At 41.8% G+C, this 25,139-nt stretch overlaps 1 protein-coding gene across 12 annotated transcripts in view; it reads left to right on the top strand.

The window, feature by feature from the left end:
• Positions 1-25,139, top strand: part of CACNA1C (calcium voltage-gated channel subunit alpha1 C) — a 431,380-nt gene that overhangs the window by 317,669 nt on the left and 88,572 nt on the right. For all 12 annotated transcript variants that reach the window (XM_027905723.1, XM_027905708.1, XM_027905715.1 and 9 more), the window contains 10 exons: positions 2,387-2,413; positions 4,447-4,607; positions 5,413-5,638; positions 11,568-11,775; positions 12,595-12,715; positions 14,525-14,639; positions 15,722-15,842; positions 15,972-16,041; positions 22,208-22,340; positions 24,035-24,164. In XM_027905723.1, the coding sequence (XP_027761524.1) occupies positions 2,387-2,413; positions 4,447-4,607; positions 5,413-5,638; positions 11,568-11,775; positions 12,595-12,715; positions 14,525-14,639; positions 15,722-15,842; positions 15,972-16,041; positions 22,208-22,340; positions 24,035-24,164 (1,312 nt within the window). The remainder of the gene's footprint in view (positions 1-2,386; positions 2,414-4,446; positions 4,608-5,412; positions 5,639-11,567; positions 11,776-12,594; positions 12,716-14,524; positions 14,640-15,721; positions 15,843-15,971; positions 16,042-22,207; positions 22,341-24,034; positions 24,165-25,139) is intronic.

Raw genomic sequence — 25,139 nt, 5'->3', positions numbered from 1 at the left:
AACTCAGCAGAAAATCTGGTCCACCCTAAACTCCTGCCAAGTGCCAGTTTGGAGTGTCACAAAGAAGCCATGGCAAAGCCCCAAATCGAGACTATTTGACAGCCCCTAGTGATGCCATAAAAGCATTTTTTTATAGGGCACTGGTCTCCGTAGTTCTGATAAACAATCTTGATCATAACAGTCATTTGAAAGACGTGTTTCAGATTCGTGCATAATGTTTTTGGGATCAGTTATTATACAGTTTGTTTCCAGAATTCCACTTCACTCTCGGATTCTACCTCTAAATATAAATCTGATCCTCCTTCCTTGTCCTGTTCTATATATACAGCACACCCACATGTGATAAAGCCTTCTGCCATAGCAGCAAAGAAAGGTGGAGGGTTGGAGGGGGGGGGGGGATCGAAGGCTGTAGCTAACCTGTGGGAGCACTGAATGCACTTGGCTGCTGCTCATAATGCTCCAAAGATATAATTATCACATGCATGATGAGTACTACACCTGCTGCATCTCTTTTGCTTAAATAAATGATTCCTTAAAACGCCACAGAGCTGCCTCACTTGGAAACTATTAACCAGAGAGGTCACCAGAGGACTTCACACTCCCTTGTCCTTCCCCTTCCATCAGGCAGGTTTGCTAATGCATCTCTCTCTTTCTCTCTCTCTCTCTCTCTTCCCACCCACTCCAAACTTTTCCTATCAAAATCCTTACCACCTCCTTTCCGGTGCCCACCTTTCTCCTTCATTGTGATTTTTTTTCATCTTTTCCCTGTCTTTGTCTGAGCCTTCTTTCCTGGTGCCTGTAAATCTGATCCATCAGTTTGTAGGTAGTGCTTATCAAGCCAGAGTTCTCAGTGAGAAGTGGGATAGCTTTAAGGATGTGCTTTGTAGGTGCTTCACTTGGCATCTGTCATAAAGCTTGCTTTGTCTGTGCAGCATAATTTAGCATTCTGTTCCACCAGTGCATTATTTCTTCTCTATCAAGAGCCCTGTGTGTGTCTGTAACCACACTGCTGCCTAGTATGTGGCCTAGACAAGCTGCCTGTGACACAGCAGGAATGATGTATTCAGTGCAAAGGCTTCTTGTTTGTTGTTTTTGTCTTGGACCATCTGCTGGTGAAATTTTCCTATCACTGAAACCTCTTCCACATAAGGAACCTGACCCATCGCTGATTGCTTGTCAGTAACTGATGTCCTCAAGCAGGGACTGACCATTTTTAAGACTGCTGCAGGAAGTTAGATGCTTCCAGAATCACATTGTCCCATGTCTACTAACAGTGAATCCAATTTTAAGGCACTACAGTAAGACCTTTGCTGACTATTGTCAACAATGAATCACTTTCCCATCATAGGGGGAACCTTAAGAAATGCTTTAATGCAGCAGAAATATCTTGTTCATAGTCACTGCCCATATTCTCGTTTCTTCTGGTATTGGTAGTGGATTTTGCAGCTTCCAAAATCATGTCTGACTCATGTCTTTGTATCCACACACATTCATTTCTTTCTGTGCATCATTATGGACGTACTAAGAGACAACCAAAGAGTTCAAAGGCCTTACAGGACACGTGTCAAGCAGAGCAAGGTTGTGGTTAGAGTATCGGGGTCTATTTCTAGCTTTGCCTGTGACTTCTCATAAAAGGTTAACGAGATTATTTAGATGAATAAACCTAAATGCATGAAATTGTATATTTAGACAGATGGGAATGTAGCCAAATTTTCAGGAGTGCTTAATTCTGAAAATTTCATTGATAGCAACAGAATCTTTTTTACAGACCTGTTTGAATGCAAAGCAATTTACATAGATAACAAAGACAAATAAGAGTTGATATCTAAGTTTGAAAATATCCATCAAGCACTGTTTTTCCTTCAATTGCTGGAAAAAAAAAAAAAAAGCAAACATTATTTTCTCTGTTATTATGGTTTCATAATGTGCTTATATATCCTGAAGTGATAGATGATGTGTGAAAGCTGTCTGTATCAAGTCATATGTATTTTAATATAGTAAAAAAATAGTGACTAAAAAAAGAAAAAAAAGAAAAAAAAAAAAAGGGTGATACTTGAGAAATTAATTTGTTAGCATCAGTAGAGTCCCCCTAGCATTAGGCCAACCTTTTGTCCAAGAGAAAAGCTAGTTCACTGATATCTATAGGTGGTAGAATCCCATCATGGCACGACTCCTGCTTCGTGACTACCACAAAAATCAAAGTTTCTGTATGAGGGAATCCTCCATACCCAGTGCCTACACTGACTTACAGCAGACTCAAGAGGAAAACAGCATAGATTAAAAAATTAATTCAGCTTAACTTTGTTTCTTTCTGTTGCTATTTTCACAAAAGCCTGGGAGGTATGAGACAGCTTCAGAGACTTTAATGGCAATTCTTGTCTTTCAGGCACCGGATCTCCAAATCAAAATTTAGGTAAGTAAAACTGATTTTTGCGTTTTCTCCTTTCTGCTGGATTTGTTCCTTACTTTGTGAAGTGGTTTACTCCAGCATCTCTAGGATGCAGTGTTGATTCTGGGAGATACTGCCAAACATGTTAGATTTAGTCAAAAATCTAGATTGTTTTTCTTAGTTTTATACTGAAATAAGGCACAGGGACTACTGACATTATTCCTCTCAGAAGTGCCTATCTGATTGCTACCTATGTATCTTGAACTATAAAACATAATATCAGAAGTAAAGTTCAACCACATAATTATGCTGCATCCATCAACATCAACCCTGTCAGCTCAAGGCTCTCTTTCTTACACTTTGTTGCACTACTCTGCTTTACCTGATTGTCAGTATTTCAGCTGATGAGGTTTGCATTTTATTTGTGAAGTTCTCCCTTTCACCCTGGGACATGGGGAGTTTTTCTGGTTGTGTTTGTTTTTCTGTTGACTTTACATCTTTTGAAAAATCGAAGCAGTTCCAAGGGGGTTTGCATTGGAAAGACTGACTGAACTCACGGAACTTGGTTGCTAAAGTCCATTTCTACCTTTTTGGTAGGAGGTTAGCTGCCTCCATAACCCTGAATTCAAAGTCATTTTTATAAAAACCTAAAATAAACTTTAAAAAACCCTAAAACAAAATTTATTTTTAGTATAACTCTAACGAGTAACTGTGTCTTTCAGCTACTTAAATAACAAACAGTAATAAAAATTTAGAGATGCACATATGTGGACATCCTGCCTTTATGCATCCCTGTGTAAAGAGTGTAGGTGTGAGCACAAGAAACCACCATACACCTTCATGTGCATGCACATTTGTGCACAAGTTCACACCAAAGTGTGTGGGATTCCTAAGGGTTTAATGACGACATTAATGTCTAAGTGTTGTGCCTATTTTGGAAGTTGGGAAGATCTTTTCTTGTCCCAAATCTACTGCAAAACACACAACTCTTTCTGAATGTTTGTGATAGCTGGTCTGGGTGCCTTTATAAATTGCACAGATGAAACACTCCAGATTTGATTACCTGTTAAAATGCTGTTGCAACATTCTCATTCACATTGTGTTCACGGTGCCTGGCTTTAGTTCATTAGAGATGCCGAATCCTGAGCTCAAGTGGGGCCATAGTTTATCCCTCAAAATAATACACAAGAGAAGAGTAGACAAGAAAAGTTCTTTCTCTCTGTAATGTTGTGTATGTGTATGTCCCTTCAGAGACACACTCACACGTATGTATGTATTATCTATATAAAACTATTAGATTTATTATACAGTGGCAAGTGTTGCCTGGAAACTGGTTGCTATGCAAGTTAAATTCTGAGGAGTAGGAGGTGTGTAATTAGCTTTAAATATCTTCTGTGGTTAGTAATTATCCTCAGAAATCAGTGACACAAGGGGATGTGTTCATGGAAGGCAAACTTTTAAAAGTCTGTTGATTAGCAAATGGTACCCTTAATTCCAGGCATCAAGGTGAGATGCTGAGGTCCCCTAAGTTTTGGGTTTTTGCTGTGAATTAGGCCTTGTACCGGGTTTACTCCTGAAAATTGCTGAATATTGGAAATGTTACATGGATTTTATTTGACCTCACCTCTCCAAAGACTTAATCCGAAGGTTCATGTGGCATAGTGGGTATCTTTTCATTGGTTATCCTGAGGCTAGGCAAGCTCCCATTGCAGGCTACAAGCATCAAATACAAGGAGAATAATTATTTTTGTGGGAACTACTCAGTTCACCACAAAAACCCCTCAGGGTATCTGCAGTGGATGTCTTAATCGGATTAAGGTATTGCTTGAAGATGTTGCAAATTGGTTTAGGACTAACTTTATTCCCGTAGATAAAGGAAGGATGATCGCAACTGTCGACTCAGATGAGAATGAGAGAATGTTTCTCAGGGTGAACTTTAAAGTTATTCTCTACCGCTCTTGAACAATAAATCAAGACTAGAGTCTCTCTTGGCAGAGAGTTGCAATAGCCTATGGATCCCTATCTGAAAAGAACTTTTCCTTTTTCAATATTTCAAGTCGCTACTGGCGCCGATGGAATCGATTCTGCAGAAGGAAGTGCCGTGCTGCTGTCAAGTCCAATGTTTTCTATTGGTTGGTGATCTTCCTTGTGTTCCTTAACACCCTCACCATTGCCTCTGAACACTACAACCAGCCAGACTGGCTCACGGAGGTCCAAGGTGAGGAGAAGCTGATGGATCTGTTTATTATGATCAGCATCAAAAAAGGGAGCTGGGAGAGGAGCTGGTGCATGACAGCACACAATGTAAAAGGAACATATGCAGGTCTCAACAGTCCTCTGGCTGTGGAGAATCCTTAATAATACAATAAACATCCCTGCCTACAATGGGAGAAGTTTTAGGAAAAACGTAAGTGCCTTGTTTCCAGCCAAAGCGGTGTTTCCTAGGGTGTAAGTGAAACCAGGAACTTATGCTAAATATATATTTGCAACTGGATTTCCAATTAATGGATAGCTACCGAGAGCCATACGTCCTCCAAGGTTTTCCCTGAAATGGCATTTATGATAATTTCTAATTATTAGGGAGGTGATGAAGAGTGATTTGTAAAGTTCTCCTGTCTGCAGAACAGTTGAATTCTCTCTGCAGGTGAGAGCAGCTGAAAGGCTTAATTAAGCAACAGTAGGTAGCACAGCAGCTCTTCTGTTCCCACTCTCCCCTGCAGATGACAAGTGTGATGGGAGGTTGTGCACAGGAGGGCACGTCCCTGCCCCTGCAGGTTGTGTGGTTGTGTAATACATTGCAACTGGATGTGCAATACATAAGAATTGCTGTAACTATCCTGGTAAAACACTTCTGTGAATGAGATGCCCACGCTTTTGAAGTTCATTCTTTGAACCAAGCTTACATGAAGTTAACTTTTAAGGCTGATCCCCAAAGAGGTTTCTTAAGAAGCAAGGGCCGATGCTTAATCGTGGTGATCTTTTGACTAAGTTTCCTTAATCTCTTCCTTTTTGTTTTTCATGAGACACTGCCAATAAGGTGCTGCTAGCTCTTTTCACGGCAGAGATGCTGCTGAAGATGTACAGCCTTGGTCTCCAGGCCTATTTTGTGTCCCTCTTCAACCGCTTTGACTGTTTCATTGTGTGCGGAGGAATCCTGGAAACGATCCTGGTTGAGACAAAGATCATGTCACCGCTGGGCATTTCAGTTTTGAGATGTGTCCGACTCCTAAGAATATTTAAAATCACAAGGTACTTTATTGCTTCTTTGGCACTGGAGGAGGGCTACTGCTTAATGCACAACATAGATAGGTACACTCACGTCCCTGGTGTTTTTCACTTTTTCTACCACTAATTGTGTAGTCAGAGTGTAGGTTAATAGTCCTCATCTTCTGCTGTCTGTAATGGGATGGGGAGGACTGTACAGACTGGATATCCCTGATGTGAGGGATTAGGATTGGTGAGGAGTCTGGCGTAGGCAGCTGGAGACATTTGATACCATGCAAATTATTAAACTGAAACCTGGAATGGCAATGCGAGCTGAGATTGGGCTCTTATGGTTCCCTGCAAAAGACAAAGCAAAACTAAACCAGCAGATAGCCTTGTGACCTTCTCTGATGCTTTCTGGGGACAGAGAGGAGCCTGAAAGACTGCCTTGAGCTAAAACAACATTAGACTGAGGAGCCCATGCCAACTTCAGTAGACTCAACAGTGGCCTGAGTGGGAGATTGTGTCAACACCAGCAGCTATAGGCGAAGGATGTTGCCAGCTATTCCCCTTCAAAGGAGTCCATCATGAAGCAACAGCTTTACGAACAAACCAGACTTTTTCCAGATTCCAGTATCCCCTTTTGTTCCTTTTCACTCTTTCTCCTCTCCCTCTGCATAAGGGTGCATTTAATACATGTGTATTAAACAGGCACTGCTTCCTGAGTTTAGGTGTCTCCAAAACACCAGCTTGGTTTGGCAGGGCTTTTTCAGCTTGAGGAGAGGTTGTAGGAGAGATCAGCTCCAAACTTAACCAGATGGGAGCTCTTGGAACAAATTTTTACCCAAGTGCTTACCCCAAGGAGCACAGGGTCTGCCTTTTCCCATGTGGGCACCAGTCAGCACCTTATAAAAAGCTTGACTGAGGTGGTGAAAGAGTGTGTTTTCTGCATGCTCAGCTATGAAAATGTCCCTAATATTGCTGTAACACACCCCTTCAAAGGAAACTTCTGACAAATATGAGATAAAAACACACAGCACACGAGGAAAACAAAGCCAAAACTGGAAGACAGTCAAGATGTCAGAGCTGAGAGGCAGAAAAAACCACCTGACTTGGACTTGTTCACCATAAAAGATTTACCCTTAAAGCTTCTGAGCCTCAGCTCTCTGGCAGGATGGATGGTTTTCAGGGTCAGATGGTGGAGACAGAAGATCAGTTTAACAGTCTCAGAGAGAGAGGCCAAAGCAAGCCTACAACTATTAGAACAGGGGGGAAAAAAAAGTGGTCTGTTTAGACTCGTGATTGTAGAAGAGGGGAAAATGTTCCAGCTAACAAGAGTTTCCAGCAAGAAAGGCATCTTTGCTCTTTCAGAAATAGTGGGGATCTCTGGTCTACTGACTGTTTTTCCTGGATCTTTGGGTCTGAAAGCTATCATCACCAAGTCCCAGGCCTGGTTTCTGAGGAAACCAGGAGCTGTTTCAGGCATTGGGTAATCAGATACACCCAGGGCAACATACCAATAGCTGTAAAAGCATAAGCTTCAACATAGCATCCTGGAGAGGTCATTGTTTTTTCAAGACATTTCTCCACTCCTACACAAAATATATAAGCTAGCTAAGAGAATTCTCCAATAGAAAGGCAAACACTGAGAGAATAGCATTAATACTTTGAAAAGCTTGAGCTGTTGAAGTACTCAAATATTCCTAAAGCTTCTGGAAGAGATATAATGATGGAACCAACCAACACTAGGACTACTTAGATTTGCTTTCAGTCTTCAGCACAATTAGAATACAATTTTTCATGGAAACAGATGTTACCTGGAATATGTCTCCTGCAATTTGTGCATGGGTCTATGTGGAAAACACAGAGATGAGGAACAACTCATACTGCATAATGCATTAATCAGATTTTACCCTCTTTCCTGTTCCTGAAATGTTGGCAAGTAAGTTGTAGTAGTTTCAAATTTATCTCTTTTGTAATTATTCATAATTTTTTTCATGATTACTTCCCTCCGTGGGTGAAGTTCACCCTCATGTGGAAATCCCTAAAACAAGCCTCCAAAACAGTATTTTAGGCCTACTCATGTCTTAATGAAGAAGAGAAAATTCTGGCCCTAAAGCAAAACTTCTACCTTGACGTTGTCCGATAAATGACAAATTTTTTCATCATTCACTCAGCTCTAAATACAAGGATGATTTATTGATGACATTATCAATACTGGTGCAATACACCACCTGAGTGCAAAGATAAAACAGAAAGATACAATATTAGAAAACTGGGAGGGGTAGGAGGGGTGATAGTGTAGTGTTTTATGTCAAATATATATTCATCAGCAGTGACAGGGGGACATAAAGTAGACGTGAAAATGGTTATAATCAAAGGCATTAAAAAGCACAAAACAGGAAAATTACTCTGGTGAGAATATATCAGTAAGTTTCCTATTCTTTATATATTTGGATGGATTTTCCATGATAAACACTGAGCACAAACAAATTCTGGGTGGATCAAGATGATACAATTCTAGGAGAAACACAAATATAGCTCCCTAATAGAATAGAAACACATAAAGACACCATCAGATGAACAATGCATCATTTTAGAAACCACATTTAGTATTTCGAGAGCAAACATTTCTTCCAAAATTATAAATACATTAGACAAGCAGACAATATAATCTGTTTCTTTTATTCTCCCTAATTTTTAAAGTGCTGTGCAGAACATCTCCCTCTTTACTATGAGAAGACAAATTGTTTTTTCATTATAAATAGTCCTTTACTGCTTTATAAATCCCTACATATAGTCCTTTATATTTAAAAAATAAATCATATAATTTGCAACAGCATACAGAAAGTTGATGGTTTATACCTAATCCTACCACCAGATATGTCAGTGTTAACTGCAGGGAGGAGAGACAGGGTGCCTTTTTTTTGTACCTGCTTTCAAAGTAGTTTTATATTGGAGGAACAGTGTGGGAAACTTTCCTACTATGAGACTGCCAGCTGTTGCTGCTGTTTTAAGCTCTGCATCTGTGATTGCCAGTATCATTGACATTGTGGAAGGCAATGGAGAGAGAGAGGAGAGGGAAGAGAATAGAAGAACATGTTAAATTCTAATCCATTTCTGCAATTGATTTTTGTGTGAGGTGTTGAACAAGCCATTTAACATCTCTGCATCGTTCCCCCACTTTGAAACAGGGATCATAATCACATTCTGCTCACTGGTGTTTTGCAGTGCCCCATTCACTGGCATCCTCAAGGGTCTGAGCTCTGCAAGTGGGGGGGCTGTTAAGAAGCACATTCATTTCCCTAAAAGTCTGAGGCAGCAGCAGTGCTCTCTGTCATATTTCCGATTATACACTGCCTGGTCCAAAACTTCCAATTCCATTCAGCAGTGCTGCGTTTTTCCTTTGCAATAAGTTATTAACCAGGGAGAATGAAGTATTGAGAGACTTTTCTTTGTCTGGGCTTCAGCCATTGCTGACTTAAAAACCTTGTGTTTCATTGAGTAATCCCAGATCTCATTTTGAGGGAGTGATCATGTTAGTTCTGCAACAACCTAATGTCTGCTAATGTCACAGATGGTAACCTCAGGTCAGACTTCTAGGTCAGGCTTTTAGGACCCTGAGATAAGGCAGTTGTTATTTTCACATCTTAGTCAAGTCAAACCTTCCTTATCCTCTCCTTTTTCTTTTTTCTTTCTCTCTTCCCAACCCCCCCCCACCCAAATGATTTATTTGCTTTTCTAATGGTGCTGTATTTCTAGCTAGCACTGAGTACACAGACAAAACAGCACTAAACTTATCACCAGGCCATCTCAGTTAATTGCTTTAAGTTTGATAGTCACATTAGAATCTTAATCTCAGATATTGAGCAACTTTTAAGAAATAGAGGGCTGATAGAAGTCTGCACAGTTGTTTGCTGAGATTACAAGGCATTTAAGCTTAAAGTAAGTCACTGGGACTGATCAGATGTGTAACAGCTTTCCTGCATGCTCCTTAGGGGCCCTGCTAGAAGGACCTAGAAAATGTGTGTCCTGGCTGACATTGCAGGGCTTGGAGAAATATCCTGGAGCCCATCAACTTCTGCTTTAAGGATGCTGAATTCATTCGACTTCCATCAGAAATTAATTTTTCCCTTTTCCCATGTCACTTTCCCTTCTTTCTGAAGTGTGATAGTATGTGAGCTGTAAGCATAAATGCAAACACAGGGAGCTGTTACATTGCACATTGCGTGCAGATATTTGGTGGCGCTGAACCCAAGAGCTTCCACGCCCTTACCTTTGCTCTGTAGTTTTTCATTGCTCGTCTCTTTAATTGCAGTTTAAAGCACTCTAGTTTTCTCTGAAGTGCTGAAGCTGGGCTGGAGGGAAAACATCACAGTTCTCTTTGAAGCTCAGTCCTTGGAGATGAACCAGTTGCTAAACTTCAGAGGACATGGCAGTGTTCCTCTGCAGATCAGATTGCTAACCTTCATAAAGTGATAGGGCTGCTCAGGCAGTCGTGTCTTCCATGGGACAAGAAAACTAATTTTTTTACACTGTCACTTTAAAAATATTAATTTAACTGGGATTTTAAGAACCCTTGTCTCTAATGGGTATATTACCTTCAGAAAAAAATTGCATATTGAAGGATCAGGCTTTCTCAAAAGTGCCAGAGCACTAGACATCTGCCATCCTTCTTACATGGAACTCTTTCTTCAAGGTCAGTATGGTGAGAAATGCAGAGTCTTCTCAGTAAAGAAGTGTTCAGGCTCTGGGAGAAGGGACTGGAGGACATTTGGCCATGGTGGAATCTCGAAGTGTGGTGGTAGGCGAGGTAGAAGGAAGACACAGAGATCACAGGCAAGCACTGCTGGCTTGCTGACCTGTGAAAGCTGTTGAAGCTTGCTAGTAATGTGCAGTGAAATGAGGCAATTCGAAGATGACAGCTAATCTTCAGCCCAGTCTGAAAGCTCTGCCAGACTAAAAACATAAAAGAGAAGAGGCCATGACCAGCTAAGCAGTAGAATAGGAGTGGTTGAGCAGATGCAAGTCCAAAGTGGAAATCACTTCATGGGCAAAAAATTTAGAAATTTTTTCTAAAGCCTGTTTCCAACCCGTGACTCCCCTGCAGGCTGGCAAAGAATGCAAGCAAACTTACATGCTGCAGCAATCATGCTGCTGGCATCTCTTTGAACCCTGAAGTGGAACCAGAAGGGCAAGAAGATCCTTTCTCTGCATCATACATGACTGAACTGGGCACAAGCCTGAATACACTGAGAGAACGGTTCTTAGCCATCCTGTCTCTTGAATGAAGAGCTTTCAAAATGTTCTGCAGCCTATTTGAGGAAGGATAGTAGGTTTGATACCCGAAGAAAAGCAGTGAACGGTATGCCCTTCCAAAGGGATGTAGATCTGGAGTCTCTTTTAGGGTCTACAGAAAATCAATGTCTTTCTCATTTCTCTCAATCCCAGAAAGCTCAACAACTTCTCTGCATGAGTGAGCCCAAGGACATACTCACACATACCAGATTTTGGGCAAATTCGTATTTGCATCCAAAGAGTTGTTTCCCCATCTGTTCTTTTTGGTTATTGCAGGCCGTTCTCTGGAGTGAGGTATTCTGGCTGCCATAACATCTGCGAGTGTTGTAATGAGGTTGGTTAGAATGTAACTCACTGAAGCAGCAAGAACTAATCACTGTGTATTGATATAAGATGTGCAGAGCCTGAGATGGAGAGTGCTGTAATAATCTTCTGGGTGTGTGCGTGGAGTGGGGGGTGGAGGGAATTGGGTATGTACACGTGTGGTAGTAAAATTACTCATTAGCTGCAGTAAGTCTCATTATCTTAGGGAAGCACATCAATGATTCACTGCTTAACAGGGTGTTTGGAAATGCCTGCTTATATGCAGAAGGCAGCCTGAACCAATATCCTGTACAGTCCATGAGCACCTGTCTCAGACTGAGGGAATTTTAACTGCTTTTATTTTCTCTCCTAGATATTGGAACTCCCTGAGTAACCTCGTGGCTTCCCTCCTGAACTCAGTTCGCTCCATTGCCTCCTTGTTGCTGCTTCTCTTCCTCTTCATTATCATCTTCTCACTCCTGGGGATGCAGCTCTTTGGGGGCAAGTTTAACTTTGATGAGATGCAGACCAGGAGGAGTACATTTGACAACTTCCCTCAGTCCCTCCTCACAGTGTTTCAGGTAAGGGCACGAGTGGTCCCAGTGGGGCCAATGCTTTGTGTTTATGTGGGGTGAGACCCTTCCCCTGCAGCCTGACAGTCCCTGAGACTGGACAGCACATCAACAGCTCCAGGAGCAAGGTGCCAAACTGTGCTGCCAGCACAGGGTATCCCCTCCCAAAGTGGGGAAGCAAAGATAAAACCTCTGTGTGTTCCAAGGCCACCACATCTTAACAGGGTAGGACGAGAGAAGAGCCATTGTCATGTCCCAGGGCAGCAAGCCAAAGCCCAACCCTGCCACTGTCCTGCCCCCTCCACCTTACTGGGGAACAAAAATCTGCTCACAGCACCACAGAAGTAATGAAATGGCCCTTAAACCGGCTGCAGTTTTGGGAGTGATCCATTAATAGCATCAGGATTGTTATTTCATTCACATGCAAAATGAAGGGAAGTGGCAAGGGAATGCTGTACTGAGGGCAGTGCTACAGGTTGTGCAGCCTATCTGAAACAACAGACACGTGGGAGGGAAATGCCTGGAAAAAGTGGGAAGACTTGGACAGAGTTGTGTGGGAGAGCTGTTTGCCTTCAACCATCATCTTCAAGGGGACATCTGTTTGGGTTTTTTCACACTTTGAGCGCAGGCCTTCTTTGCGTTTTCCTTGTTTTGTGGTTTGTTGTTTGTTTTTTCTTTAATTTTCTAGATGGACACAGCCAGAATCTCCAACCATCCTGGGGGAGGGGGTGCTCTTTAGGACAGTAGATATCTTTGTGTTAATGGGGTTTTCAAATTCTCTGTATGGTCTAACACTGTATCCCTTATTGGTGGGAATGTGTCATTTAGATCCTGACTGGGGAGGACTGGAATTCGGTGATGTATGATGGGATCATGGCTTATGGCGGCCCCTCTTTTCCAGGAATGTTGGTCTGTATTTACTTCATCATCCTCTTCATCTGTGGAAACTGTATCCTTTGATGCTGCTCTTTTCTGCAGGAGGGACTGAATTTAAAGCCACCATTTACTTTGTCATGTCAGAAAATAACCAGTTTCATATCTCACATTTTTACCTTTTCTCTAGGTCTGAATTTTGGCTTTACACTGCCTAAAGTTAAACAAGTTTGTTTAATTTTAGCCAGTGCTAAGGCATAGAGACAGTTGTAAGAGCCAGCTACGTGCCAGTTCCACATGCTAGCTTTTATTACGTATTTTCACGTTTAGTGTTTTTATTTTTCATTCCCTTTAATTCTCTCATAGGTTTTCTTTCCTGACTTCTGCAGAAACTAATCTATGTGTGTTCCTACTGTACTTACTGCATATTTTTTGCTTCAATTGCTTTTTTAGCAATATATTCCATGTGCTTTCATCCAAGCCTTATGTGGAATAAAAATATGTATAATCTACAGTATGCTATATACAAATGCTGTAATAGGAGTAACATATGTTTGACATGATTTATGTGAGATCATACATTAATTCATGCATAAACTAACAGGACCCATGTTCCATTTCAGTTACTGCAAACTGTGTGTTCTTCAAACAGAAAATCCTGTGCTCTGTTATCTTCCAGCCTCTGCTGGTCTTAAGTAACTTTAGTTCTCTCTGGCTTCAAGGTGAGCTGAGGGCACTGTGCATATCCAAAGAGGTACAAAGCACATTGCATGATTAGGCTCTGAGTGTCTTTTCACAGCAATTTGCATATAACGTGGAGCTGTGGTTCTGTTCCATATCTCAGTTTGCTCCAAATTTGTCCATGTTTAGTTTCTGCTTCCCTAATAAATGGCCCTCCTGTGTCAGAGGTGACATTTCCTTTTATACTGATGCTTCTATAAAGCCACCTTGTGGACTCAGCCCAACTCTTCTGGCCTTTGCTCATAATTCAGATCTCTCAAACCCTGTTATTTGACATTTCAGTTGACCTGCATGCCCTCACTTCAAAGTGAGATGGTGCAATTCCACTTATCTGAAGGTCAAGGTAGGCAATCTGCCTGACAGCTTAAAAAAAAAAAAAGCTACAATTTGGATCTCCTTGTGAAAATGTGAGCCAAGTCTACATGCTGGCTGACTTTGTAGCCATTAGACCTTGGAGTCCAGGGAGGGGGGTGTCTGTATTTCCAAGCTGAGTCTTGAACCAAGTTTGCTTAAAAGTTATCATGGTGTAACAAGACCTAAGCTCAAGACATTTATAAAACAGGCTTATGTTCAGATTTGTAACACAAGACCTGAACACTGACTGATAACACAAGAAAACTGTTGTAATTCCTTGCCCTTGAGCTACATGGGCATGACTGGCCATGCATGGGCTCTCTGCTAGGAGATGGCAGAGTTATCAGCTCAACTCTTCACTGTCCAGACTAAATTAACCTCAGAAATGCTCATCAGAGTGCTGATTGCTGTCCATAAAATCCACTCATGTGACCTAAACTGTCAAAGATGCAAAGCATTTAGTGCTTCCCTTCTCTTCTGTGGGATTTGTTGCACAAAGTGATACTCTTTTGGGAAGTTGGAAACTAAAATATAAGCCTGGACTTAGATGCTTTATATCAGTCATTCTGTTGTGAAATTTTGGAAACCCACAGTGTGTTCACTATGTGGATGGAAGGTGTAGGTTTGTGCATGCTGGATATGCACATCCTGAGCAGTTGTGCGAAATGGAAGTTTGGAAAATCCAAGGCACATGATGACAGGTTGCTAAAAACTTTCAATTAAGAAACCCTTGGTATAATCTGTTCTTGCAGTTTTCAAAGCCAGTTTTCTTTAAGTAGCACACAAACAGATATCCTGCTGAATGTATTTTTGGCCATTGCTGTGGACAACCTTGCTGATGCTGAGAGTTTAACATCTGCACAGAAAGAGGAGGAAGAAGAAAAAGAAAGGAAAAAGCTAGCAAGGTAAATCCATTTGCATATCTGCACTCATATGCATATATTCCTGTGAGTGTAATTACACATGATACATATGCATAGGTATATGATGCATATATACATACATGTGAGTATAAGTAATATGTATGTTTATCTTTTCTGTGTGTAGATAGGTTATATATATGTGGTTAATGTAGTTACATATGGAATTATGGATACATAAATTTTTATGCAAAGGAATTCAAACTGTGAGACAAGAAAGTGCCATGAGCTGGGAGTCCCCACAGCTGCATTGATGTGAGCAGGGGAAGGGAAGTCTGGGTGACTGATGAGCTTTCAGAGCATCAGCAGAGAATGAGTGTGAAATGGTGTCAATGTTACAATCGCATTTGAATCTCCCTATTATCTTCCAATTGCTTTGGGCCACAAAGCGTATTTTCAGGCTGTCATTCCCACGAAAAGATTCAGCAGCTTCCTTTTCTTTTGATGCCACGTGCTGCTCTTCTCTTGCCAGTTCTTTTAGTGTTTCCACAGACACTTAAGAGGCACGAGCTGGATGTGGAGCTTCTCTGTCATTCCCAGCTGCCAGCAGCAGGAAAGCCTCTCCTTACTGGTTATTTCCATTCACTGTCTTGGAGAGGATCTCTTGTGCAGATCTTTCTGCTTCATCCTGCAGGCTACTCAGCAGATTTCCCTCCCTCTGGGAGTGCAGTGAGGGGCAAGACCTTTGTAGGCATCCGAGGGGAAGATATGGGATGAAAGTGGTCCATGCCCTTGTCATTGGGGGAACAAAGAGATCTCTGCTGACAGACCTGGAATATGCACATGCACAAACACATGGCACGTACTTCCCTCGCGTGCACACATACACACAAACACAAACATAGGTCGTTGAGAAAGCTACAAAATAAAGGACACTATTCAGAATTAGAGTAGAGTCTCTGCCTTGGCCTGCAGATGAGGACAAGGTGGAGCCACCAGTAAGCTGGGCTCAGAATGGAGATGCCAGCTGATTGTTTTCATGGTGTGTGCTGTATTACATGAAGTCCCTAAAAGGGAAAACTTTTCACCTTTGTAACTCTTTGCTTTTTATCTTGTGAAATTGTTAGAACTGCTAGTCCTGAAAAGAAACAGGAGATGGAAAAAACAGCTGTGGAGGAAGAGACAAAGGAGGAGAAAATTGAGCTGAAATCGATCACTGCTGATGGAGAATCCCCACCTGCTACCAAGGTAAGGTCTGCTGCCAGCCAGGCGTACTCTGTGCAGTGATGGCATGAGCAGCTTTGGTTTTTGAGGGAATGAAAACTGTCTGCCTTGTCTGATAAAGGCTTTGATGCTTCTCCTTTCTATTTCTGTCAGATCAATGTGGATGACTATCAGCCCAATGAAAACGAAGAAAAGAGCCCATATCCTACAACAGAAGCACCAGGTATCCATCTTCTTCCTCTTATCCCTGATTTGACAAAGAGAAGCTCCAGTTGCCAAAGCACATAAAGCCATATTGTGGTAGCAGGCGTGCTGAACATGTAATGCTTTCATGATGGGACAGAGTGATGTGCTTGCCTGTGTTTGCAAAGGTGTGGACTTGGCCCTTTGCAGTCCCTGTACTGATTGGTCATCTTTCATTTGGTTCTCTGTAAAGCTCTTTATTGGGAAAGGTGGAGCTTTGCAGAGAACCAAATCAAATCATATAAAAATCTTTCCATTTGAAAACATACATATGACTTTGTTTTCAGGATGTTTCTCAGTACTCGATGGTCAGGGAGACTCACAACAGATAGTCATAAAAGGGAAAGTGTTGAATGCCTTTTTGTGCTGTTTTCTAGTCAAAAAGGACAGTGTGACATTTTAATAACTCTCTAAAGGCATAAGATCTCAGCATAGAATGGGAGGAATCAAACTATAGTATTAGTTAGGCTGATTTTCAAGTCAGTTGAGCCTAATTAACATCATTCTCACATACCTGAAAAATCGGTTGAAGAAATCTCAGAACTTTGACCAGTTTTTCTTCAAGAGATCCCAAATGGGGGGTGGGGTTGGAGCTGGTCAGTTCAACTTCCATTCTTGGAAAAGTACTTGAAAAAATGATTAAACAAACTATATGACTGCAAGATAAGGAGATGACAGATTTACCAAGAGCAAATCACATCAAGCCACTCTGATTTTCTTCTAGAAGGGGCTGAAAATACTTGTGCTCAGGAGAAAAGAAGTAGGTTTCGTATTCTTTTACTTTGCTAAGGCTTTTGACCAAGTCTTACAGCGTTCTCATAAGCTGGCTAGAAAATTATGGTCTGGATGATTGCGAGAGAAATTGATCCCACCCTTTATGTGGAGGGTATTGACAACCAAAGTGAGTTTCTACAACCCAAAAGCCTGTCTAGAGTTCAGTTCAGTTCATTGTTAATGACCTGAATGATGGAAGAGGCAATATGCTTATTACATTTGTAGATGACATGAAGCTAGGAAGGACATGAAGCATGCTGGAGGGCAGCATTAGAATTCAAAGAGCTCCTGAGGTCCTGGATAAATGGTCTAAATAAAATTGAAAGTGCCAGGCTCTACACGTAGACAGGAATAAACAATTCACAAATAAAGGATCTGAGGTCACAGCTAGTTAGGTAACAGTCCTTGAGAAAAGAATCTGAATCTCATGATCAGAAGCTCGACAGGTGCCAGCAACAGTTTGCTGTCTTTCAAAAGGCATGCAAGTAGTGAGATTTATAAACAGAGAAAAGAAGACCTGTCTATGCAGTTATGGGCTTCTTTTCAGTGGTCAGTGAAAGCTAATCAGAGCAAAGCAATTGTTTTATTGTGTTCTCTGCTGGAATATCATATCTCATTTTGGATGCTCTGCTTGGGAGAAGTGGGGCTGAATTGGAAAAAGTATAGAAGAGAATGATGAAAACAATGCTAGTAGGAGGCAAGAACTAAGATTGAATGAACTGTGATAATCTGAGTTAGGAAAGGCAGGAGAAACACCTTCAAATGCATAAAAAACCTGCTACAGGTAGGAGGGGAATTATCTCTATTATCAAATAATACATTTAAGATTCACACCAGAGAGAATTTTCTAATGGTGAGGCTAGAAAAGATCACAGAGATGGTTGTGGAATTCCAGCATCACTGAATGCTGTTAGGAACAGGTCAGAAAAATGTCTTCCAGAAAAGGCTTAGATATAATAATTAATTGATCCTGGCCTGGCAGAGGCATGAACCAGAAGGCCTTTTGTGGTCCTTTCCTGCTCTGCTCTTACGTGTTTCTATGATTATGTAACAGGCTATAAGAGGTTATGAAACACATTCTCTGCTATTCCATGATTCCTAATAAATAAATGTCTGATAATAGGTTGATGTGATAGGGTAAAAAATAACACAATAGTTCATTTTAAGTAGATGGACAAGGGTTTTAGACAAGCAAAATGGAAAACCGTTCATTGCATTTTACTTTCAGTACAAAAAGTCTCCACGTTTGCTATACTTGTATTCTTCCATATTTATAGCCAATTTATCAGGAATAGAATGTGGTTCCAACTCTGTGCAATACTGTTTTAACATTGCCTGGGGCAGATGCCTCTGGCTTTAATCTTCCCATCGCCTCTGTAGGCACAGACACTTACTGGACACACATCCCCAGTTACTAAGGCGTTTGCAGGAGTCTTTAGTTAGGAGGACAAATTAAAACAGCTTGATACAGTTCTGTTTCAGTTCCTCAGCTGGGTTGGATTGCAGGCCATTACATTTTTTTCAAGTGAAGCAACAGTCACTTGTATCGATTTTAAGTCTACTGATAATAGAATTGGAGTTTAGTTGCTTTCTGTGGGTAGCTTAGAAATAGTCCAGCATATGAAATATATGATAAAAACTACATCTACATTTTTTGTCATTCAGCCATGCATAGAATTAAAGTGTGGAAAATTAAGTGAAAACACTTTTAACTCCTGTCTTGGGGTGCCAATCCCTGGCTTAATATACTTTTTAACACAACCTAAAATTTGAATGGATGATCAGGTTTTCTCCTGTTTCCTGTTAGAAATGCAAAGGGACCCCATCTTGGTTATTTGCCATTGTATGATGCCATTTCTAAATAGGCCTGTTCCCTGAATTGTTTGTCAATTCTTTGTGAAGAGTGAAGCTGTTCTTCAACAGCTCACAAAATTACCTGACCACTTCTTTCAGACTTCATGGAAGGCAACCACAAGGCTCAGATGCCAGTAAAGTTTTGTAAATCCCTCATTAGGTCAGATTTACCATAGTCATCTGTTCCATTCTGCTGTATAAAGCTCAGAAACACCAGGGTACTCTCAGAGCTGATATGATCTGTCACCTCTGCCTTTTGTAGCTGCTTCTGCAGAAAAAACTTCAAGGCTTTCCCCGGCACTAGCAAGCAAGAATTTCCCAATCCCCGTGTGTATTCTTGTCCGGTTCCCTTGTGGCCATTTGACCAGTCCAGAATCCTTCTGCTGATTGCTGATCAGTCCAGCTGTGGTTCAGGAGATGCTGTGCAGCCATATACAGCCCATCTGGGAACACACCTTTTCCTGCCCACTTGCACATGGATCCATTTTCAGCTGTGCTTTAAGTGAAGCATCCTGTTGTTTTCTTAGATGCAGTCAGCTGGTTCTACCTATTTTCTCTTTATGATTTAAGCTGTTAGTGCCTGTGACCCTTCCATGGCTGTGCACCATTCCATCCTCTGAAAAGATCCCTTGCCCTAATCCAGTGTTCGGAAACAATTTGAAATGGTCACCTAATTTTATTTTTTTTTTTCTTTATTCTTTCAGTCTACCTTGTTTGGGCTCTAATTTGTTTCCACTTCTCAACCAACTTTCTCAATAACCTCCTCTGACTCTATTTGCTACACAGTGCTGCTCACAGGCCCCAGAGTACCCTGTGTGCTTGCAGCTCCTTGGATCACCTAGCCCCTTTTTTTTGAAAGGACAGACTAGTTCTCCCAGAGATTTGTGTACACTAGAAGAATTATTATGATGATATGTTTATTATAGGAAGACAGGGAGCTAGTCTTGCAGTCTAGTACAGAAATAGACAAAGAATTCGGGATGTCAAATGAAGGTAAAAGCTTGGGGATGATTCATGGGAGCTTGAAGCAAAGCAGTGTCCTTATACAAGAGTCTGGTCTTTGTATAGTAAAAAAAAAATATCCCCATCATCAAATGTCTCACTAATGCTGCATTGTAGCCTATTTGTGCTTGTCTTCACAGCCAAAGAACATTTGCTTCTACAAATGTGAGCAGCTGTGCTGGTTCTATATGCAGGTAGATACGTTAGAACTGACCTGAGGTTGTTCTCATGTTCTTCTTTGCGAACTGGGGCCTCGCTCTTTCCTTTCTTTGGTGCCCTAGACTCTACTCTAAGTGAAAGATATTTAGAACATTATTCTTTATCTATGGCTGAGGAACTGAATGTGTTTTTCAGTCTGAAGGGATGTGGTTGCCAGAATCATTAATATATTCCTTGCTGTATGGCAAATAGGAGAAAAAGAGGAGAGGAGCAGTGTTCTTTACGGTCTTTGTGGGGCTGATCTGTTTGCTGAGGGTCCATTTTCCTGAGGCATTGTTCCATACCCATTTAAAAGTGTATTTTAAGCATTCCTCTGAGTAAAAGAAGTAGAATAATCTAATAGTGAAGGTGCAGAACAGGGACTCAGAATACTAGTCTTTTTAAGGAAGAATCGCAAATATCCCACATGGGCCGTCGTTTTCTGGCCTGTTAAAGAAGAAAAAGAATTTTCTTACATCACTCATTGTCAGTCTGCTCTGAAACCTGTAGGTAAAAGGTACAATTGCAAAGTATGGAATCTTATATAAATATAAGCATTAACATTAACACCTATTTTAGAAGTACTATGTAAAAAAGTACTTGTAAAAGAATGTTTCTTTAACTAATAAAGCCTGTATAAGGAATATTACAAAGTACATTACACATTAATTGAGCTGTTAAAAAATAGACTAACTGAAAAAGTACAAACTCTATGTACCAGCTCAAACATTTATGCAAAGATCTATCAAGTGAATTTGAGTTGAACTCTTGGTACTGTAAGTGTAAAGAAAGAATCCTATTTGCATGTAATAATGGCATGCATTCAAAAAGGGCACTTTTCTCCTGTCTCTGATATCTAGATTAGGATCTGTGCTGATTCATCTGTTCTTTCTGATGTGTCCTGTAACCAGATCAAGTACCTCACCCTGAAGGAACAATCTCTTCCTGGAATTTATCTCCCTTTATGAACTCGGGCTGAACCTTTTAACTCGAGTTTCCTTCTTTGCATTGCCTGGCAGATTAACCTGTCAGACTCCTTTCTGAAAGTATTTTTTTCTGTCTTGCTGATTAAGCAAGAGGATTGGGATCTTTTAAAATAGCAAAACCCCATCATGTTGTTTACAAAACAACATCTGACTTCAGCAGGTAGAAGGAATCCTCAAAGGTGGAAGCTTCTCTTTCACATAACCCTTAGACCCCCACTCTGCATTTTTTATCCTGAGATTGCTCATTTTTCAGCATGGAGCCTGGAGATCTGCTCCATAGGCATCAGATTCGAGACTCTCAGCAGTCTCAGCCTCTTTCCCACCTTTTTAATCTTCTCCCCACTAAATTATGAAAGAGGACAATTTTAAGACCTTCTGATCGGTGTCAGTCAATGTGCCCATGCTCGATGTTTGCTCAGGGATGCAGTCATCCACATATGATCCCAGATGTGGCCGTGGCTCCATGGAGATCCTCACAAACAGGAGAAAAACAGATCTTGATAAACTGGAGGAACAGCCTGAAGAGAAAAAGATGCAGTTCAATAAGGATGAGATCCAAGTGCCACTCTTGGGAATAGTCAGCGGCAGAAATGCAGGGAGGGAGTGACAGGCTAGACAGTTGTTCTGTGATAAATAATCTGTACTTTGTGCATATCAGAAACTGATGGCAAATTAATGCCAGAGTGTAATGAAAAGTGCCCATGAAGGACATTTAAGCAGGAAGCTACTATAAGGCATATTAAGTAATACAACTCTCCTGCACCAGTAAAACCTCAACTGCAGGTTAATCCTGCACATAATCTGGAAGAAAGCAGTAAGAGTGATCGGAGACCTGGGGAACACAGCACCTCAGGAAAGACTGTTGCTGTTTTGCTCTAGGAATAAGATATTCTCACAGAGGCATATTAATTGTCCTCGAGTATGTAAAAGCCTTCTGCAAGAAGAAGGCAATTCACAATTTTCTGTGTTGGTGGAAAATAAGAAAGCAGATACTGGATTTAGACCATAGCAAGAAAGGTACAAGTGAGTCATTAGAAGCTTTTTTTTTTTTTTTTTTTTTTTTTACAGAAGGGACAGTGAAGTATCTAAGGAGAGTGTTGTGAGAATATTGTGGGTTTACCAGCATTAATGGTTTTACAGAGAGACTAGATCAGTGTTTGCCAGGGAAAGCACTGGGCAACAATGCTGCCTTGGGGGAAGGAAGGAACCTCAAGTTTTAGCATCCTATTTCAATGATTCTTAGCTTTTAGCTCTAGTTATGACAGAGACAGATGCCCCAGCACTGCAGAATGGGTTATATTTTGCATTAAAAACCAAAAATGCTTCTTGCAGCAGAGGAAGATGAGGAAGAACCTGAGATGCCTGTCGGCCCTCGGCCTCGCCCAATGTCTGAGCTGCACCTCAAGGAAAAGGCTGTGCCCATGCCTGATGCCAGTGCTTTTTTCATCTTCAGTCCTAACAACAGGTATTTAAGAGACTGCTTATGTGGAAGAAGGAGGAAAAGAGCAGGTACCCCTTTCATGTTGAGCCCAAAAGGTTATGAAGTGCAGAGCTCCCATTCAGCAGTTCATACCAGAGACCTCCTTTGACCCCTCTCTCGTTTAAAGGCCCTGGCATGAAATCCTCATGAGAGTACAACTGTAGGGATCCCCCTGACGATATTCAGTGGGAGCTCATGGCACCTGCAAAGCTGGCTGAAGACACAAATCATGAAAGCTTCAGAAATAAGGGACTTGGAGGCAAGTCAGTAATCGGAATTTCCCTACATATTCAGGTCCAAATTGCAAGAGAGCCATTATGCAATCAATCAAGTGTGAGGTAGGAGCTTCCTGTCCTAAGGGCTGCTCAAAATCCACTCCCAGTACACAGTTCATGTGTCTCTGCTCATTGCTGCACATCAAGAATGAGCATAAAACTAAAAATGGGAGGAGAAGGAGGAGGAGGAGGAGAGTCCATAGCTCTCCTGAGAGAGAGGAGTCTGCGGAGAACAATTCTTCGCTCATACTTTTCCCATGGGCTCCTGCAATGCAGCTTCACGTTGTGCCACCTGTCTTTCCAAAATAGGTGTGCAAGCCTAGTACTGTGAATGGAGGGTTGTTATGGCACAGGGGAATTTGTCTTTCCAAGGGCATGGAAATGAGCTCACTGCCCACTGGTCTGTGCAGTATCATGTATCTCAGTATCTCTCTTGAGGGCTCAGCCTCCAGACACAGCCTCAGAGCAAGACAGGGCTGTGAAAGCACTGTTGAATTCAGAGCTAGTTTTTCCACAACAGAGCTTGTGCTACTCCTCCTTGAGTATGTGTAACAGGGAGTGACTGAGGATGATTGGGACTCATGGACTCTAATGCCAGCTTTGCCACCCACCCACTGTCGTTTGTAGAAGAAGTAAATTAACCTCTGCAATCATCTGTAAAATTACTATAATAGGGACTAGGAGACTTAACAGCCAAGAGTAGAACTAAATAGATTAATGAAGTGCCTCTAGAATTATGCACAGGGCTGTTGTGAGGTTTAACTCCTCATGTCCTGATACCAACGTATGGAAAGGGCTGTAATGGTCTCCAATAAGCAAGCTGCCATTTGATGGGCTCCTTCTTTACCTGCTAGTTTCCCACTAAGAGCACCAGGTCTGCATGGCATGCTGTCCTCTCAGAAGCCATTTGCAAGTGCCAGCCTCCCCTATATCCATTTGGCCAGGCCTCTACGCTGTTGGCAAGGTAGATCCCCCATAGCTCCTGTTAAGTGACACTCCAGCCCCAGCTCAGAAAGACACTGGCACCCCCAAGCCTGTTTCTGCTGCTTTCCTCCCAGATGAATGAGGAATGGTTCTGTGAATGAAAGCGAGGGGTATAATTTTGGGTTGGCAGGTTTCAGACCACATGGAAATCACAAAAGGCTCTGTCAGGAGGGAGTGACTGTTCTCCATTCAAACGCACCGAGCGTGAGTCCTGCATGATGTGGAGAGCCAAGGCTGCCCAGCGCCCAGCACAGCTGCCTGGGCCCATCGTTCTCTCTGCTGCTGGGGCAGAGGGAAGGTGCTCTGCAGAGCAATCCTCTAGCGCCAGTCCTGCCGGCAAAAGAGGAGGTGGTGGGGGAATGTTTCCCAAGTCTTGCAGTTCTTTGAGAGATAAAGCTGTGCCTCTCCTTTCTCTTGCAGGTTTCGTGTCCACTGCCATCGAATCGTTAACGATAACATTTTCACCAACCTGATCCTATTTTTCATCTTGCTCAGCAGCATCTCCCTGGCAGCTGAGGACCCCGTCCGACACCTCTCCTTTAGGAACCAAGTATGCTTCACGTCCTCCTTCCCTCGCTGGGTATTGAAAGTGTGGTGTAAGCAGATCATGAGCTGAAGCCAGGAAAGGCAAAAAAGACTGCATCAGAGGCTTTGGGAGTGCCTGTCTGCTGTGATTTGTGCCTGTTATAGGCTGTATGTGAAATCATTGGGCTTTGCAGGGAACATGAGTCAGTGCAGAATTTGGCCTCTAGTTCATTTCAGAGCCGTGTGTAGGGGAAGGAAGAAGAGGAGGCTGAAGCAAAATTATTGTTCCCTGGGATTAAGGCGTTATAAATGAGCTGTAAAAACATTGATTGAGATACAGATAATTCTAATTTGGGGGATTTTCAGATTCCCTTTGGAACATTTACTCTGCTGCCACATGCTGTCTTCTGAACTAAAAAGCCTGATTTTCCCTTTATCCACACTGGTTTAAATCAGGAGTAACATTCTTGAGTTTGATACAGTCACTCTGGGGGAAATTGATGTCATCAAGGTTAGAATCAGACTATTTGAACACAAGCTGCAAAGCTGTTATTAAAGTTGAGATAATCCTCAAAAATTATGCTGTGCTCCTCTCCTTACCAGCCTGGGGGGAGAAGAGGAAGGCATTCATCACAGAGGTACATTCTCACCTTCCTTCCTGACCATCCTTATTAGCCTTTTGAAATGTTCACTGCTCCCTTAACTTTGCCAGTGGTTGTTTCCATTAATCTGGGGTCGTGGCAGAAATCAGAAGAGTCAGCAGACATATGAGAGACTTCAGATCCCTGCTGTCTGCAGTGGCATTTTGGTGAAGAGTTCACCAGGCTCGAAGAGTTTGCTAGGCTTAAAGAGTGGGACGATTTTTTGTGGTTTAGTAATAAGACCTTATTTTAAGGCTCCCCAAAATATCCTGACCTGAGCATGCATTTAAACACATATGTGCATGCAGAGAAGGTGTTAATGAACATTTATTTCCAAGCTTATCTCAGAGTAGCTTTGC

This window comes from Empidonax traillii, unplaced genomic scaffold (genome assembly GCF_003031625.1).
Source record: "Empidonax traillii isolate 1590-97213 ecotype Southwest subspecies unplaced genomic scaffold, ASM303162v1 scaffold25:size3598162, whole genome shotgun sequence".
NCBI classification, from domain to species: Eukaryota; Metazoa; Chordata; class Aves; order Passeriformes; family Tyrannidae; genus Empidonax; species Empidonax traillii.
This window is presented reverse-complemented; position numbering and strand designations above follow the sequence as displayed.